This window comes from Bufo gargarizans, chromosome 3 (assembly GCF_014858855.1).
Source record: "Bufo gargarizans isolate SCDJY-AF-19 chromosome 3, ASM1485885v1, whole genome shotgun sequence".
In the NCBI taxonomy this organism is placed as follows: domain Eukaryota; kingdom Metazoa; phylum Chordata; class Amphibia; order Anura; family Bufonidae; genus Bufo; species Bufo gargarizans.
The window spans coordinates 392,253,017-392,272,629 of record NC_058082.1 but is presented as its reverse complement, the minus strand read 5'-3'; the positions used below and the strand labels follow the sequence as shown (position 1 = coordinate 392,272,629).

General features: G+C 43.8%; 1 protein-coding gene across 1 annotated transcript in view; it reads left to right on the top strand.

The window, feature by feature from the left end:
- Window positions 1–19,613, top strand: part of MYO19 (myosin XIX) — an 833,713-nt gene that overhangs the window by 145,336 nt on the left and 668,764 nt on the right. The window contains exons 6-7 of the mRNA XM_044285692.1: window positions 4,972–5,041; window positions 19,019–19,121. Of these exons, the coding sequence (XP_044141627.1) occupies window positions 4,972–5,041; window positions 19,019–19,121 (173 nt within the window). The remainder of the gene's footprint in view (window positions 1–4,971; window positions 5,042–19,018; window positions 19,122–19,613) is intronic.

Sequence of the window (19,613 nt, the reverse complement as noted above, 5' to 3'; positions counted from 1 at the left end):
AACATTTTACATGAACTAACCATACCCCTCACGGAATACCTTGGGGTGTCTTCTTTCCAAAATGGGGTCACATGTGGGGTATTTATACTGCCCTGGCATTTTAGGGGCCCTAAAGCATGAGGAGAAGTCTGGAATCCAAATTCGTAAAAATGCCCTGTGAAATTCTGTAAGTACTCATTGGAAATTGGGCCCCTTTGCGCATCTTGACTGCAAAAAAGTGTCACACATGTGGTATCGCCGTACTCAGAAGAAGTAGGGCAATTTTTTTTGTGGTGTCTTTTTACATATTTCTCTCACCCAGCATGGGTATATCTCTCTAAAGGATAACTTTTCCAATTTTTTTAATACAAAGTTGTCATTTGACAGGGATATTTCTCACACAAAGTTTGAGTATATGTAAAAATACACCCCAAAACACATTGCCCTACTTCTCCTGAGTACGGCGATGCCACTTGTGTGGCCTAGGTGCGCAAAGGGGCCCAAATTCCAATGAGTATCTTTTAGGAGGGCATTTTTGGGCATTTGGATTCTCACGCTTTAGGGTCCCTAAAATGCCAGGGCAGTATAAATACCCCACAAGTGACCCCATTTTGGAAAGAAGACACCCCAAGGTATTCCGTGAGGGGCATGGTAAGTTCCTAGAATTTTTTCTTTATTTTTTTGGCACAAGTTAGCAGAAAATGATTTTGTAAGAGAAAAAAAAAAAATCATTTTCCCCTAACTTGTGCCAAAAAAAAAAAAAATATTCTAGGAACTCACCATGCCCCTCACGGAATACCTTGGGGTGTCTTCTTTCCAAAATGGGGTCACTTGTGGGGTATTTATACTGCCCCGGCATTTTAGGGGCCCTAAAGCGTAAGAAGAAGTCTGGAATATAAATGTCTAAAAATATATACACATTTGGATTTCGTGAGGGGTATGGTGAGTTCATGTGAGATTTTATTTTTTGTTACAAGTTAGTGGAATATGAGACTTTGTAAGAAAAAAATAAAAAAAATTCCGCAAACTTGTGCCCAAAAAAAAGTATTCTTCTGCGGTGTGCGCACAAGATCAGGCCTGATCAGGCGAACACTGCGTTTTTTTGTAGAGCCTATAGAACATGTCCTATTTTTGTTCGCAATTGCGGACAAGAAGTCATTTTCTATATAGTTCTGGCAATGTGCGGATCCGCAAAATGCGGAAAGCACATTGCCCATGTCCATGTTTTAAAGATCCGCGGTATCCGTGTTTTTGTACGGATGTCTGAATGGAGCCTTACAGGGGGGTGATCAGGGAGTCTATATGGGGTGATCACCTCCCTGTAAGGCTCCATTCAGACGTCCGTATTTGTTTTGCGGATCCGCAAAACACATACGGACATCTGAATGGAGCCTTACAGGGGGGTGATCAGGGAGTTTATATGGGGTGATCAGGGGTTAATAAGGGGTTAATAAGTGACAGGGGTGGGGGGTGTAGTGTAGTGGTGTTTGGTGCTAATTACAGAGCTACATGTGTCCTCTGGTGGTCGCTCCAAGCAAAAGGGACCACCAGAGGACCAGGTAGCAGGTATATCAGATGCTGTTAACAAAACAGCGTCTGATATACCTTTCAAGGGTTAAAACAAATCGCATCTACAGCCTGCCAGTGAATGATCGCCGCTGGCAGGCTGTAGATGCACTTGTTTACCTGCCGTTCCTGTGAACGCGCGCTCCTGTGTGTGCGCGTTCACAGGAAATCCCGGCGTGTCGAAGAGGAATGAATCGACCGCCTCCGGACCGCAATCCTGCGTTAGTCGGTCCGTAGGCGGTTAAAATGGAAAATTTGACAAGGTCCCAGAGGACTCATATCGGCTATCTATACACACCTCATAACCACGAAGATGATTACCTCCCCTCTGGGTGTAGAGGACAAATGGAGGCTTTGCATTCCGTCCCTTTCTGAGACTGAATGGGCCGAGGCGCTGGCAGCTCCCACAAGAGTTTCCCCCTCGGTTAACAATAAGATGATACAGCTACATATACTTCATAGGAGCTACCTCACACCGAGTAGGCTATTTCGAATGGGTAGGATGCAGAATGACGACTGCTTAAGATGTCAACAGCCCAATGCTAACTTCTGGCATATGATGTGGGAATGTAGAGCGATACAATGCTTTTGGAGGGATGTGACGGCCTTATTGTCTAACTTAGTGCCAGGTACTGTTCCTCTATGTCCCAAGAGTTGCCTGTTGGGAGTTATTGATGAGGAGATGTGGTCTCATCACCACAGGATATTCCTGGAGGAAACTCTATTTCTGGCTAGGAAGGCGATAGCTCTTAGGTGGATGGCCAATAGGATGACTAATGTTAACCACTGGAAGCGGGTGGTGAACCAGATTATTCCTCTGGAGAAAGTGGTTTACATATATAGGGGATGCCCCCAGAAATTTGAGAAAGTGTGGGGGGAGTGGTGCGCGTCCGCTAGTACGCTGAATTCTCTATAGCCTCTTATTTCCGCTTAGCTATGCAGGCCTTTCTGGGAAATGTTGGTCTTTTCTGTTATTGCTTTATTATGTATATATACCTTTTTTCTCCTTTGATCTCAATTGCCATATATGATGTTGGCCCTGACATGAATGGTGGGAAATCATTTTCAGATTGGGAATGGTGTCTGCCACGCAACCCTGCTGCGTCCAGGGGAAATTATTTTTGGGATTATGTACCACGGAATGTTTGTTTCCTTTGTTTGTTTGTTTAACGTCAACTTGCACGTTGACTCTGTATACTCGCAATATTGACTTTATGGTCAGGTCAAACTGTCATGTATGATAATATTGCAACTTTATACTTCAATGAAACGAGTTTAAAAAAAAATATGGAAAATTTGCCAAAAATTTGAAATTTTGAAATTGTATCTCTATTTTCAATTAATTCTTGTGGAACACCTAAAGGGTTAACTAAGTTTGTAAAATCAGTTTTTATAATGGCAAATTGCATATACTCCAGAATGTTATGAAGAGTGATCAGATGAATTGCATAGTCCTTCTTTGCCATGAAAATTAACTTAATCCCAAAAAAAACTTTCCACTGCATTTCATTGCTGTCATTAAAGGACCTGCTGAGATCATTTCAGTAATCGTCTTGTTAACTGAGGTGAGAATGTTGACGAGCACAAGGCTGGAGATCATTATGTCAGGCTGATTGGGTTAAAATGGCAGACTTGACCTGTTAAAAGGAGGGTGATGCTTGAAATCATTGTTCTTCCATTGTTAACCATGGTGACCTGCAAAGAAACACGTGCAGCCATCATTGCGTTGCTTAAAAATGACTTCACAAGCAAGGATATTGTGGCTACTAAGATTGCACCTCAATCAACCATTTATAGGATCATCAAGAACTTCAAGGAAAGAGGTTCAATTCTTGTTAAGAAGGCTTCAGGGCGTCCAAGAAAGTCCAGCAAGCGCCAGGATAGTCTCCTAAAGAGGATTCAGCTGCGGGATCGGAGTGCCACCAGTGCAGAGCTTGCTCAGGAATGGTAGCAGTCAAGTGTTAGCGCATCTGCACGCACAGTGAGGCGAAGAGTTTTGGAATTTGGCCTGGTGTCAAGAAGGGCAGCAAAGAAGCCACTTCTCTCCAGAAAAAAACATCAGGGACAGATTGATCTTCTGCAGAAAATTTGGCGAATGGACTGCTGAGGACTCAGTCAAAGTCATATTCTCCGATGAAGCCTCTTTCCGATTGTTTGGGGCATCAGTAAAAGGCTTGTCCGGAGAAGAAAAGGGGAGCGCTACCATCAGTCCTGTGTCATGCCAACAGTAAAGCTTCCTGAGACCATTTATGTGTGGGGTTGCTTCTCATCCAAGGGAGGGGGCTCACTCACAATTTTGCCCAAAAACGCAGCCATGAATAAAGAATGGTACCAAAACACCCTCCAACAGCAACTTCTTCCAACAATCCAACAACAGTTTGGAGAAGAACAATGCATTTTCCAGCACGATGGAGCACCATGCCATAAGGCAAAAATGATAACTAAGTGGCTCGGGGACCAAAATGTTGACATTTTGGGTCCATGGCCTGGAAACTCCCCAGATCTTAATCCCATTGAGAACTTGTGGTCAATTCTCAAGAGGCAGGTGGACAAACAAAAACCCACTAATTCTGACAAACTCCAAGAAATTATTATGAAAGAATGGGTTGCTATCAGTCAGGAATTGGCCCTGAAGTTGATTGAGAGCATACCCAGTCGAATTGCAGAAAAAAAAAGGGCCAAAAAAAAGGGCCTACACTGCAAATACTGACTCTTTGCATAAATGTCATGTAATTGTCGATAAAAGCCTTTGAAACGTATGAAGTGCGTGTAATTATATTTCACTGCATCACAGAAACTGAAACAAAGATGTAAAAGCAGTTTAGCAGCAAACTTTGTGAAAACTAATATTTGTGTCATTCTCAAAACTTTTGGCCACGACTGTAGGTATTAATATGTATTATAGAAGTAGAGAAATTGAAACTTGGAAATGTGCAAATTTTTGGCAAATTTGGTATTTTTTATAAATAAAAATTATTTTTTTTACTCCATATTACCAGTGTCATGAAGTACAATATGTGACGAAAAAACAATCTCAGAATGGCCTGGATAAGTCAAAGCGTTTTAAAGTTATCACCACTTAAAGTGACAATGGTCAGATTTGCAAAAAATGGGCTGGTTCTGAAGGTGAAAATGAGCCCGGTCCTTAAGAGGTTAAGTCACAAACTAAAGACAAACACACACACTTGCAAACATCGCATCTTCAGGCGCTTATATAGCTGTTTCTCCCAGACAACAAACCCAGATCGTGTTTCTCCCCCCCACAATCTGGATTCAAAGGGAAAGGGAATTGTTATGTACTATATGATGTCCGATTTTCATTTTTTCATCCATCATAACATGATCCCTTTAAGTATAAATTCCCGGAGAACTCTCTAATCACAATCATGTAAAAGTTGACTATTTCTATTTTTTGTTACTATCCAGGTAATGCATGCACCCTTAGGAACAATAATAGCAGCAGATTTGGAAAATATATCCAGCTTCAGTTAAACAGGTAACTTTACCTCTTTATCCCTTGTCTAGTCTTTTTTATATTGTTGTACTTTCTTCAGTATAGGCAATCAGTATGTGATTGGCAGGGTTCTGACACTCACACGCAAGCTGATCAGCTCTTTAGGAGATATGCTGGAGCTACAGAGAACCATCACTGTGTAGTTACTGCAGCATAGCTCCCTCTCAATTCAATGGGTAACCAGCTTCCTCCACAACACTGTGCTTTTTCTTACAAATAACTTTTATTAGCGTGCTTTATAGGGCTTCTGTGATTAGGAGCATGGTTATTAAACTGTCTGACTTTAGACATGTACTGATGTTATATGAAGCTGAAAGTTTTGCTCCCTTCTTTCTATGTGCTGCCATTCTTGTGAATAATTAACTTTTATTTAAGGCAAATCAGCCTCTAGGAGCAATGGGGGTGTTGTCCCTACTCCTAGATGCTCTGTTCTCCCTCCTCTGGCTACACCCTCAATATTGTGATTGACAGGGCCAGGCAGTGTTCATGTCATCCAGTTTGGCCCTGTCAATTAACATGATGAGGACGCGGCCAGAGGAAGGAGAACCGAGCTTCTAGGAGTAGTGGCCACACCCCCATTGCTCCTTGAGGCTCATTTGCATAAACAAAGTTAATTTTTCACAAAAAATGGAGGCACATAGAAGGGACAAAGGCTGTTTCATCTGACATTGGCACATGTCCAAAGTCAGACAGTTTAATAACTATGATGACAGAAGCCTTTTAACACAGGTTTTTGCTGACTGTTTGCTGTTCTTTTGTTCTTAATGGTGTAGCTTAGTGCCTTTTTTTAATGGTTAAAGGTCATCTGTAAGTCAATGTTCATTAGATGTTATTTTTTTTTCCCTTTCTGGCTTTTTAAAACATATTATACTGTAGCTCTTTATATTTTATTTGCCATTTTGACTACACCTCTTTAGGGGTAAAAATGCTGTGTAGAAAACACTTTTTGGACAAATGGACACACTGGGGGTTATTTACTACCAGCATTACTCAAGTTTTTGGGTTAAAAAAGTAATTTTACTAATATTTACAATTGGAAACTGGCTTAGGCCTCTTTCACACTTGCGTTGTCCGGATCCGGCGTGTACTCCACTTGCCGGAATTACACGCCGGATCCGGAAAAACGCAGGTGTACTGAAAGCATTTGAAGACGGATCCGTCTTCAAAATGCTTTCAGTGTTACTATGGCAGCCAGGACGCTATTAAAGTCCTGGTTGCCATAGTAGGTGCGGCTCCCGGGGCGCTCCAGAGTGACTTCAGAGCGCCCCTTGCGCATGGATGACGTGCCATGTGATCACGTCATCCATGCGCGTGGGGCGCCCTGACATCACTCTGGAGCGCCCCGGGAGCCGCACGGACGGTAAGTATGCTGCTCCCCGCTACACTTTACCATGGCTGCCAGGACTTTAGCGTCCCGGCAGCCATGGTAACCATTCAGAAAAAGCTAAACGTCGGATCCGGCAATGCGCCGAAACGACGTTTAGCTTAAGGCCGGATCCGGATCAATGCCTTTCAATGGGCATTAATTCCGGATCCGGCCTTGCGGCAAGTCTTCAGGATTTTTGGCCGGAGCAAAAAGCGCAGCATGCTGCGGTATTTTCTCCGGCCAAAAAACGTTCCGTTCCGGAACTGAAGACATCCTGATGCATCCTGAACGGATTTCACTCCATTCAGAATGCATTAGGATAAAACTGATCAGGATTCTTCCGGCATAGAGCCCCGACGACGGAACTCTATGCCGGAAGAAAAGAACGCAGGTGTGAAAGAGCCCTTAAAAGAGGAGTGAAAACTACTTCAGTCAGGGGTTGGGGTTGTTTCAGTAAATAAAAGTTATTCTTTGTAGTTGTCCTATTTTCTAATATACCTAAAAGCTATGTACTCGTTCAGGGACAATATTTTATGATGGGGCTTAAAATAATTTGGACTTAAAATTATTTTTTCATTTGGTCTTCATGACAACGATGCTGAATATTTTAAATAAAGGAGTAACTTTTGCTTAGCTGTGAGAATCCTACTTTGATGTTGTCGGTTATCTAGTAACCCTTATCTCTAATAAGTAGCTCAAAAACACGGCCGCGGGGGTTAATCGGTACAGGATGCCAGCTTAAATCATTCAGCCGGCATCCTGTCACAACGCCAGGGGGGGTCGTGTGACCCTTCCCCCGTATCGGCGATCGCAGAAAACCGCAGGTTAAGTCAGACCTGCGGTTTGCTGAGATTTTGGTCCATTCGGGTCGCTGGTGACCCAATGAACCGGAAAAAGACTGCGATCGGTGGCGTGATTACACACCACCAATCGCAGTACGAAGATTTGGAGATGCAGTGCTGGTGCTGAATGCCGCTGTCCAGGGTGCTGATTGGTGCAGGGGAGAGAGGCGCGAGATTCAAACTTCATGTGCTCCTCTCTCCCCTCCTATTCCTGTTTTGCACCAGCACCCTGCAGCACCGTTCAGCACCAGCTCCTAATCAGTCCCCCTAATCAGCATCCATCACCCTCCTGCACCCATTGCCCTCCAAGGTAGGTTAGGGTTAGTGAGGGAGAGTCACCGTTAGCCAGGGATAGAAGGGAAAAGTTAGTTAGGAAAAAAAAAAAAATAACACTTTTATTCTAAACTTTTTTTTGTTTCAGCTTTCAGATCCTATACCCCCCCTGCCACTTGCCCCACAGTGGGGTTTACTAAAATTAACTTTTTTTTCTTCAGTAGCCCATTTGTGAATCTGATGGTGGAGCAGACAAACCTGTACGCCCAACAGTTCGTTGCTCAGCACCCGGCTCATTTTTGACTAGCCACCCGGTGGCTGGACGCCGGTCAATGCAGCCGAGATGAGGACATTTTGGGGCCACGTGCTGCACATGGGTCTAGTGCAAAGACCTAGTGTCAGGCAATACTGGAGTGGGGACGTCCTCTACCAGACCCCACTCTACATATGGTCATGACACGTCCCCGGTTTGAGGCCATCCGGAAATGTCTGCATTATTCAGATAATGCAGCATGTCCCACCCCCTGCCCATGACCGTCTGTATAAGATACAGCCGGTCATCGATCACTTCGGGGCCAAATTTGAGCAGGCCTACCTACCTGGAAGGGAGGTCGCGGTTGATGAGTCTCTCATTGCGTTCAAGGGGAGACTCAGTTTCCGCCAATACATTCTCACTAAGCAGGCGAGGTATGGCGTGAAGCTATACTAAATTTGTGAGAGTACCTCAGGTTACACTTACAAATTCCGTGTGTATGAGGGGCGAGATTCCCGTATTCAAACCCCCAGAATGTCCCCCCACTCTGGGTGTTAGCGGGAAACTCGTGTGGGACCTTATGTACCCACTGCTAGATAAGGATTACCACCTTTACGTGGATAACTTTTATACTAGCATTCCCTTGTTCAGGTCCCTTGCCGCCAGATCCACGTTCGCTTGTGGGACCGTGCGGAAAAATCAACGCGGCCTCTCTCCCCACCCCCTCCAGGTACCTAGCCTCACGGGTGCGACCCGTGCCCTTACCAGTGGAAACCTGTTGCTGGTCAGGTATAAGGACAAGAGGGATTTCCTTGTACTGTCCACAATCCACGGTAACAGCACCACCCCCGTCTCTGTGCAAGGTGCCGCGGCAACGGTCCTCAAGCCCGATTGTATCGTCGACAACAATCGGTATATGGGAGGAGTTGATCTCTCTGATCATGTCCTCAAGCCATATAATGCCATGCGCAAAACCCGGGCATGGTACAAAAAAGTTGCGGTCTACTTGGTACAGGTTGCCTTGTACAACTCTTTTGTACTATCCTGAAGCGCTGGCAGCACAGGGACATTCCTCCAATTCTATGAGGCAGTCCTCAAAGACCTGATTTTTTTCAGACCAGGAAAGAGCAGCCCGGAGTACCTCGTGAATTGAAGGCGCCCGGATCGTCCCTGGCCAACATTTTCCATGTGTGGTCCCCCATACTGGAAAGAAGGGACGAACCCAAAAAAGATGCATTGTGTGTCACAAGAGGGGGATATGGAAGGACACCACCACTCAATGTGACACTTGCCCCAATCATCCGGGCCTCTGCTTTATCGAGAACATAAAAAAACTATGGCTCTCAGACTTTGGAGACACGGAAACAATTGTTTTTTCCCAAAAAATATTTGTTTTAGTGCAGGCATCCTCAAACCGCGGCCCTCCAGATGTTGTAAAACTATAACTCCCAGCATGCCCAGACAACCTACGGCCACCAGTAGGGCATGGTGGGAATTGTAGTTTTAAGACATCTGGAGGGCCGCAGTTTGAGGATGCCTGCTTAGTGTCTCCAAAGTCTGAGAGCCATACATATTGGGCATCTTCGCATCTGTAAAAATCGTCTCTATAAAAATAACATTTAACCCGACCCCCCCCCCCGGATGAACAGCGTTAAAAAAAAAAAAGCAATTTTTTTGTCACCTAACATCACAAAAAGTGTAATAGTGAGCGATCAAAATGTGATATGCACCACCCAATTGGTGCCAATAAAACCGCCATCTCATTCCGCAAAAAATGAGCCCCTACATTAGTTACCCAAAAAAAAACAAAAAAAAACACTGTAGCTCCCAGGCTATGGAGATACTAAAATAATTTTTGGGGTTCCCAAAAGGATAATATAGTGTAAAATCTAAATAAATTTTTAAATGTAGACATCCATTGCCGCGTCCGTAAGAATCTGCCCTATAAAAATAACATTTGACCAAACCCCTCGGATGAACAGGGTTAAAAATATAAAATAAAAACTGTGCCAAAACACTCATTTTTGGGCAAAATTTCCATTTGAATCCTTTTTTCCGGTAATAAAGCAAGGGTTAACAGCCAAACAAAACTAAATATATATTGCCCTGATTCTGTAGTTTGGGATTCTCTATCTGCCATTAACTCTTGTGGAACACCTAAAGGGTTAACAAAGTTTGTAAACCCAGTTTTGAATACCTTGAGGGGTGTACTTTCTTAGATGGAGTCACTTTTTTTAAATTTCCATTCTAGGGGTGTAATGGGGGGCTTCAAATGGAACATGGTATAAACAAAACTAGTCCTGCAAAATCTGTCTTGCAAAACCCATATGGTGTTCCTCTCCTTCTATGTCCTCCCGTTTGGCCAAACAGTAGTTTACGACCACATATGGGGTGTTTCTGCAAACTACAGAATCAGGGCAACCCATATTGAGTTTTGTTTGGCAGTTAACCCTTGTTTTTTTTCCTGGAAAAAATTGATTATATTAAAAAAAATTCTAAAAAATCAAAATTCTTACATTTTATGTCCATTTGCCATGAAGTCTTGTGGAAGACCTAACGGGTTAACAAAGTTTGTAAAAACAGTTTTGAATACCTTGAGGGGTGTAGTGTTTGGATGGTTTCTATTATGTAACCTCACAAAGTGACTTCAAACCTGAACTGGTCCATAAAAAGTGGGATTTGGAAAATTTCTGAAAAATTTCTAAATTTGCTTCTAAACTTCAAAGCGATTTAACATCCCCAAAAAAAAAAATAATATTCCCAAAATGATACAAACATGAAGTAGACATATGGGGAATGTAAAGTCATCACAATTTTTTGGGGTATTACAGAAGTAGAGAAACTTAAACTTTGAAATTTGCTAATTTTTCCCAATTTTTGGTAAATTTGGTATTCTTTTATGCAAAAAAAAATTTTGACCCAATTTTAGCAGTGTCAGGAAGTTAAATATGTGACGAAAAAACTATCAGAACGGCCTGGGTAAGTCGGTAAGTTATCAGCACTTAAAGTGACACTGGTCAGATTTGCAAAAAATGGCCAAGTCCTTAAGGTGAAATAGGGCTGAGTCCTTAAGGGGTTAAAGACCGGGGGAGTTTCCATTTTGGCATTCCCATAGTCCTAACTTTTTTATTTTTCCATTCACATAGCCTTATGAGGGCTTATTTTTTTGCCGGACAAGTTGTACTTTCTAATGTCATCATTTACGGGTTGCATACCATGTATGAGTAAATGGGGGGTTGTATACCAGTTTATTTTTTAAACTGTACACTATGCAGTATAATAAACCTGTTATCTTCATTCTCCAGGTCAGTACGATTACAACGATACCACATTTGTATAATTCTGCGTTTTAATACTGGAAAAAATCTTTGAGGAAAAAAAATTGTTTTATTCATTACCATATTCTGACCCTTATAACTTTTTTGTAGCTATGTGTACGGGGTATTTTTTGCGGGACGATATGTTTTTAGTAATAGCAATTTTAAGTGTGTGCAACTTTTTGATCACTTTGTATAAAAAAAAAATTATTGGGTAGTTGAAATGACAAAGAATGGCAAATTGGCTACGCTATTTGCTGTATGCCATTAATATTGTTATATTTTAATAGTATGGGCATAGTATTTTTTTTTATTGGTTAAGTATTTTTATTTTAAGGAAGGGGGGGTGATTTGAACTTTATTTATATGTATTTTTTTATATTTGTAGAAACTTTTTTATCATTCCGTTGCCCATAGTATTTAGTGATGGCTAAATAGCCATCATTGAAGACTTCATTTATACTACATCAATACAAGGCTGCCAACTAATGGTCTGTATTGATATATACATCTAATTGACTCTAAAGGCGGCTTGAGGCTTTGGTCAATTAGCACAAGGTAACAGGTCCCCCCCGATCTCAGCCGGGGAACGCTGTTACCGCACCGGAAGTGCGCGACTTCCGGTTCCGGTCTGCGCAGATGCCATGTTCACATTTGACCACGGCATCTGAAAGGTAAGATGTATGCGATCAGTCTTATGGCTGATCGCATACATATGCCGCGGGTCTTTTAAAATAGCATAAACCCCGCGGCTAAGGTGCCCGCTGCACACGTGAACGGGTGCGATGTTTAGGGATTGGACCCATAATGTACAGCTACGTCATGGGTCCTTAAAGGATTAAAGACACAACAATGCGCACAACAACAATGCGAACAGGCAATGCAATCAAGCGCTCAGCCATACAGTCTTAATAGATAGGCGTCTACGTACTTTTGGACAGATGTACAGGTCCTTCTAAAAAAATGAGCATATTGTGATAAAGTTCATTATTTTCTGTAATGTACTGATAAACATTAGACTTTCATATATTTTAGATTCATTACACACCAACTGAAGTAGTTCAAGCCTTTTATTGTTTTAATATTGATGATTTTGGCATGCAGCTCATAAAAACCCAAATTTCCTATCTCCAAAAATTAGCATATCATGAAACGGTTCTCTAAACGAGCTATTAACCTAATCATCTGAATTAACTAATTAACTCTAAACACCTGCAAAAGATTCCTGAGGCTTTTAAAAACTCCCAGCCTGGTTCATTACTCCAAACCGCAATCATGGGTAAGACTGCCGACCTGACTGCTGTCCAGAAGGCCATCATTGACACCCTCAAGCAAGAGGGTAAGACACAGAAATAAATTTCTGAACGAATAGGCTGTTCCCAGAGTGCTGTATCAAGGCACCTCAGTGGGAAGTCTGTGGGAAGGAAAAAGTGTGTCAGAAAACGCTGCACAACGAGAAGAGGTGCCCGGACACTGAGGAAGATTGTGGAGAAGGACAGATTCCAGACCTTGGGGGACCTGCAGTGGACTGAGTCTGGAGTAGAAACATCCAGAGCCACCGTGTACAGGCGTGTGCAGGAAATGGGCTACAGGTGCCGCATTCCCCAGGTCAAGCCACTTTTGAACCAGAAACAGCGGCAGAAGCGCCTGACCTGGGCTACAGAGAAGCAGCACTGGACTGTTGCTCAGTGGTACTTTTTTCGGATGAAAGCAAATTTTGCATGTCATTCGGAAATCAAGGTGCCAGAGTCTGGAGGAAGACTGGGGAGAGGGAAATGCCAAAATGCCTGAAGTCCAGTGTCAAGTACCCACAGTCAGTGATGGTCTGGGGTGCAATGTCAGCTGCTGGTGTTGGTCCACTGTGTTTTATCAAGGGCACGGTCAATGCAGCTAGCTATCAGGAGATTTTGGAGCACTTCATGCTTCCATCTGCTGAAAAGCTTTATGGAGATGAAGATTTCATTTTTCAGCACGACCTGGTGCCAAAACCACTGGTAAATGGTTTACTGACCATGGTATTACTGTGCTCAATTGGCCTGCCAACTCTCCTGACCTGAACCCCATAGAGAATCTGTGGGATATTGGGAAGAGAAAGTTGAGAGACGCAAAACCCAACACTCTGGATGAGCTTAAGGCCGCTATCGTGGGCCTCCATAACACCTCAGCAGTGCCACAGGCTGATTGCCTCCATGCCACGCCGCATTGAAGCAGTCATTTCTGCAAAAGGATTCCCGACCAAGTGTTGAGTGCATAACTGAACATAATTATTTGAAGGTTGACTTTTTTTGTATTAAAAACACTTTTCTTTTATTGGTCGGATGAAATATGCTCATTTTTTTAGATAGGAAATTTGGGTTTTCATGAGCTGTATGCCAAAATCATCAATATTAAAACAATAAAAGGCTTGAACTACTTCAGTTGGTGTGTAATGAATCTAAAATATATGAAAGTCTAATGTTTATCACTACATTACAGAAAATAATGAACTTTATCACAATATGCTAATATTTTGAGAAGGACCTGTATATTAAAATGTCCATAATTTTTCACTTGACAGTGACCCCCTCCCCACACCTAGATGTAGCTGCATGTTGCGGTGAGCGCTAACATTGAGCTTCTCAATGTACAGTTACATTGCCGGGATGGAACGGGCACAGCAGTTGTTCCCATTCCATTGGCAGTTGTAATATATAGCTGGGCACCATTTTCAACATTTGAAACCAGCACTAGTTATAACTATAGCCATTTAACCCATTAGTCTCTTGGTTGCAGCAGTCCTTGGCAACCTTGACATCTAAATGGTAAGACAAAGGAGGGGCTCCCTCTGTCACACTATTGACCATGAAGCAGTGGTGTAGCACCCATAGAGGCATAAGATGCAGCTGCTTTGGGACCTGTGGGCAAGGGGGGCCCACATTTGAGGATGGGCTCTCCCCCCTAATTGCCTTCAATAATAGCTCCAGCTTCAGTCTATAATTCCTATTGTCAGTGAAGAAAGCTAAAGGACATTTTATGTTATCACAGATCCTGTACTCCTAGCAAGGGAACTGTACAGAGAACAGTGCATCTGCCAGGACTTTTAATGACACAAGCTTCAGCATCACAGGTCCTGCACCATCTAGAAAATAAACTGCAAGAATGGTGTAGTTCCCAGGTTAAAAATTTGCATCTGCCAAGACCTGTGACCTGTGACCCCAGACACTAATAGTGTTGTAAACAGTGTTCCACACCAATAGTTATAATCCACTAGACTGCACTTAGTGGTAGTAATGTCCACAATTGTGCCCTGGAAGTAAAAATTCCCCCTTAGTGCTGATACTAGTAATCATGTTCGCCAAAGTCTACCAGTAGTATTAAAGCCCGCTATAATGCTCCCTGATAGTAATCATTTCCCCTACTATGTGTGCCAGTAGCAAACATGTCCCCTAACGTGTGCCAGTATAAAAATACCCCCTTAGGTTTCCCAATACAAAAAGTCTCATAATGTGTGCCAGTACAAAAAATACCCCCTTACAATGTATGTCAGTACAAACTGTACCTCCTTACAATGTGTGCCTGTACAGAAAATGCACCATTACGTGTGCCAGAACAATAAAATGCCCCCTATAATTTGTTCCAGTAGAAAAAAAAAAGTGCCTTATAACGTGTGCCAGTGCAGAAATGCCCATTTAGTAACCCCTAGTAGTGCAAGTGTCCCTCTATAATGTGTACCAGAACAAAAATGCTCCCCTTAAAGGGGTTGTCCGGGATCAATTTTTTTTTTTTTTAACTGCTTACTCACTGTTAGTAGCCTAATCTATCTTCCTAAGATGTTTTTAGGTAGCTTTTGCACTGCTGCATGGCTCCTACAGTCCCCAGCAGACTGTGTACATACATGTTTATGTATGCTATCACTTCCTGCTGCAGTGCATTGTGGCTCCCAGTGCAGATCAGCAGCTCCTGGTTTCTACAGTGTAAGATCTCCTCCCTGCATCCGCCCCCCTCATTCATATTCAGCCTCCTCCATAGATCCACCCCCTCTTACATATTCCTCCCCCATAAACTCCTCCTTGCTCTGTCTCTTGCACTTCATGTGCTCAGTGTTTGCAGACAGTGAACTAACACACAGGGAGCAGCTCCATCTTTCCACAATGGTAGATCATTTTTATGCTTGTGATAGTTACTCATGGTATACAACCTTAGGGATAGCAGACTGCAACAAACTATAAGGGCCACGCTCTCACATCTATCCATAAACATCGCTGACAGTGTCACACTATAAGGGCCACGCTCCCACATCTATCCATAAACATCGCTGACAGCGTCACACTATAAGGGCCACGCTCCCACATCTATCCATAAACATCGCTGACAGCGTCACACTATAAGGGCCACGCTCCAGCATCTATCCATAAACATCGCTGACAGCGTCACACTATAAGGACCACGCTCCCGCATCTATCCATAAACATTGCTGACAGCATCACACTATAAGGGCCACGCTCACATATAGATCCCTAAACATGACTGAGAGCTTTACACAATTATAGCAGCTTTGAAACAAAAAATATTGTTTTAGTGTGCCCCCCCTCAATATAATAAACATTGGTGGCGCAGTGCCCCCCCCCTCAATATAATAAGCATTGGTGGCGCAGTGCGCCCCCCTCAATATAATAAGCATTGGTGGCGCAGTGCGCCCCCCTCAATATAATAAGCATTGGTGGCGCAGTGCGCCCCCCTCAATATAATAAACATTGGTGGCGCAGTGCGCCCCCCCTCAATATAATAATCATTGGTGGCGCAGTGCGCCCCCCCCCCTCAATATAATAAGCATTGGTGGCGCAGTGCACCCCCACCTCAATATAATAAACATTGGTGGCGCAGTGCCCCCCCCTCAATATAATAAGCATTGGTGGCGCAGTGCGCCCCCCTCAATATAATAAGCATTGGTGGCGCAGTGCGCCCCCCTCAATATAATAAGCATTGGTGGCGCAGTGCGCCCCCCTCAATATAATAAACATTGGCGGCGCAGTGCGCCCCCCTCAATATAATAAACATTGGTGGCGCAGTGCGCCCGCCCTCAATATAATAATCATTGGTGGCGCAGTGCGCCCGCCCTCAATATAATAATCATTGGTGGCGCAGTGCGCCCCCCCTCAATATAATAAGCATTGGTGGCGCAGTGCACCCCCACCTCAATATAATAAACATTGGTGGCGCAGTGCGCCCCCCCTCAATTTAATAAGCATTGGTGGCGCAGTGCGCCCCCCCTCAATATAATAAGCATTGGTAGCGCAGTGCGCCCCCTCAATATAATAATCATTGGTGACGCAGTGCGCCCCCCTCAATATAATAATCATTGGTGACGCAGTGCGCCCCCCTCAATATAATAAACATTGGTGGCGCAGTGCGCCCCCCCTTCAATATAATAAGCATTGGTGGCGCAGTGCGCCCCCCCTCAATATAATAAGCATTGGTGGCGCAGTGCGCCCCCCCCCCCTCAAAATAATATGCATTGGTGGCGCATTGCGCCCCCCCTCAATATAATAAGCATTGGTGGCGCAGTGCGCCCCCCTCAATATAATAAACATTGGTGGCGCAGTGAGCAGTGCCAATGAGGGTTAAAAAAAAAAATAAAAAAATTTAACTCACCTCCTCCAATTGATCGTCTCCTGTACTTTCTTCGGGACCTGGCAAAGGACCTGTGGTGACATCACTGTGCTCATCACATGATACATCACATGATCCATCACCATGGTAATGGACCATGTGATGAGCTCAGTGACATCACCACAGGTCCTGAAGAATGAACAGGAGACCGGCAGCTACGCGATCAACTGGAGGAGGCGAGTTAATTTTTTTTTATAATTTTTAACCCTCATTGGCACTTCTCACTGAGCCACCAATGTTTATTATACTGGGGGAGGGGGGCGCACTGTGCCACCAATGTTATTTATACTGGTGGTGGTGGTGGGGGGGGGGGGGGGTGCGCACTGTACCACCAACGTTTCTTATACAAATACAGGAGGCGGGTGCCGGAATCAAATAGCCGACACCCGACCTTTGTGACAGGGAGCTGATCAGCGACAGTTAACCCCTCAGGTACCGCACCTGAAGGGTTAACTCAACTGCAGCTGATCGCAGCTCCCTGTCATAGAGGTCGGGTGCAGGCTATTTGATTCCGGCACCCGCCTCCTGTATTTGTATTACAGCTCAGTTTTCTTCATTGGTGGCGCATTTTGGTCGCCATCTGGAGCCCTGACTAAGGCTAATCAGACCTCAGGGTCTTTGTTAGGCGTCCGGTTGCCATGGCAACAATCTGCTGCTGCAATCACAGCAGCAGGGGCGCGATGGTAGAGAGAGGGAGCTCCCTCCTTCTCAACCACATGGATCTGGATGCCGCGCACCTGTTACAGAGTGTTAGCTGTTACAGTTACAGCTAACGCTCTCTGCTGATGGCAGCGGCTCCGTTCCTGAGCCGCTGCCATCAATACCTGCACCACAAGGAGCGGACGCATGGGGGGGGGGGGGGCGCGGCGGCGGCGGCATTTGTTATATATGGGACAATGGGGGCAGAAAGGAGTGGAGCATTTTAGGGGAGGCACTTTATTTCACTTTGACGTCACCCGACTGGAGGGGCGGAGCTTAGCGCAATCTTGGCCAGGAGAGTTACTGCCCCTTCTAGACTTTTGAATAATTAATTAGGCTGTCAGTGATGTCACCGGGCTCCCGGAGCAGCGGAAGAGGAAGCTTTCCTCCTCTGCAAGGGACCCGGTACGTCACTGACTGAAAGAAATCAGTTACTTCCTGCCATAAAGGTTTTTGGTAAAAAGGGTACTTAGAAACATGCTGAAAAGGTAGGACATGGATGTATGTAAAGTGTGTGTATGTGCAATGCTATTAAACAATGGTCCCTAATCCCGGACAACCCCTTTAAGTATGCCAATGCAAATGCCACTTTTCATTGTCCCCAGTAAAAACAATGTGCCCATAGTGCCCCGCAGTTATAATAATGACCCTGCCATAAAGGCCCAATGGCATGCTGCCAAAAAGAAAAAAGAAACTGAAATACTCCTTCTGGTCAGTGTCCTAAGCTATATGCAGCTTGGTTCTGGTGGCTTGATAGTATTCCGTCATTATAGCATTGTGTGGTGGAAACTCCACGCTAAACACAGGAGGGAAGGGAAACAGTAACTGGGCCTTGAAACTAGGGAAGAAAAAGGTCACCTCCTCAACAACCCTACTCCGGGCCCTAACTACCTATTAACATGAATAGACCTTAAAGGTAGGAATATTCATATGCTGGATACCTAGGCCCTTATATCCCTATAAAGCCCTGGAATGAGGTTAGGACCAGAGACAACCCATTCCTCCCCAGATGGACGAATGGAAGTCTCTGTCTCAGGGCAGATAAAAACAGAAAATATAACAAATGCAATACAATAAGAAAAGACAAACTTAGCTGAAAGTAGAAAACTGGCAACTCCAACCAGCTAGTTAGAAGTCAGGAAGAAAATCTATAAACAGCACTTCCAAGAATGGGAAGCCGCTACTTATGGGAAAGGTGATTTACCAACAAGCAACACCTGAAGCAAGGGGTGTGGCATTCACCAAAACACAGACACAGCAAGATCCACGGGAAACTTGACAATGTAACCCACGAGTTTCCAGTCTCTCCGATCTCCTGGTACCTGCCACGGGAACGTCCATGACACTATCAGAGGAAACAGCTGGGCAGAGAGATATCATTCTTAACTGTAGGATGGCAACACAGTTGCCCACGGCCCTGTTGCCACCCTCAACTTAGCCCCGCCTGAGTGGGTTAAGGGTTAAAAGAAAAGATGCTGTTTGCCGACAGCCCCCACTATATGCATAAAGCAACAAATCTATTACATAGAGGAATAATGCACTTTTCCTTTCTATTTTTAGCCTACAACAAGTTACTGGGGCCAATATCCAGACTTACCTTTTAGAGAGTATGCGTATAGCTCATCAAAATTCTTCAGAAAGGAACTTTCATATCTTTTACCAGGTATGTGATTTTTTTTTCTTCTCTTATTGTTGGTTGTATGGTAAAGCATGCATAAAAAAAGTAATGTAGGAAAGTAATTTTTACCTATGATGGTAATTTTTGTAGGGGAAAATAAAATTATTTATTTTAATTAGGGTCATTTAAGATCGCTATGACAATTTTTTTACCTTTTCTTGCGACTTTTTAAACATAATTCCATCCTCACCACTTACGAGTGGTGGGGGCTGGGCAGACCTCAGAAATTGACCCCAGTTAATTCATAAACATTTACGCCTGAAGATGGGCATATAAGTGGAGTAAAAACGACTCCAGTCAGGGTCTGCTAGAGGCTGGCCTCATCATAAATTAGTAATAGATTTCCTCCACCCATTCAGGTGCTATCAAAGCTTGGCATAAAAAAGACTGCCTCTGATAGATGACTTCTAACATCTATATAGAGTAAGAAGAGAAAATATGACCAAAGTTTTTAAGTGTTATTCTGTTTCTAGCAGA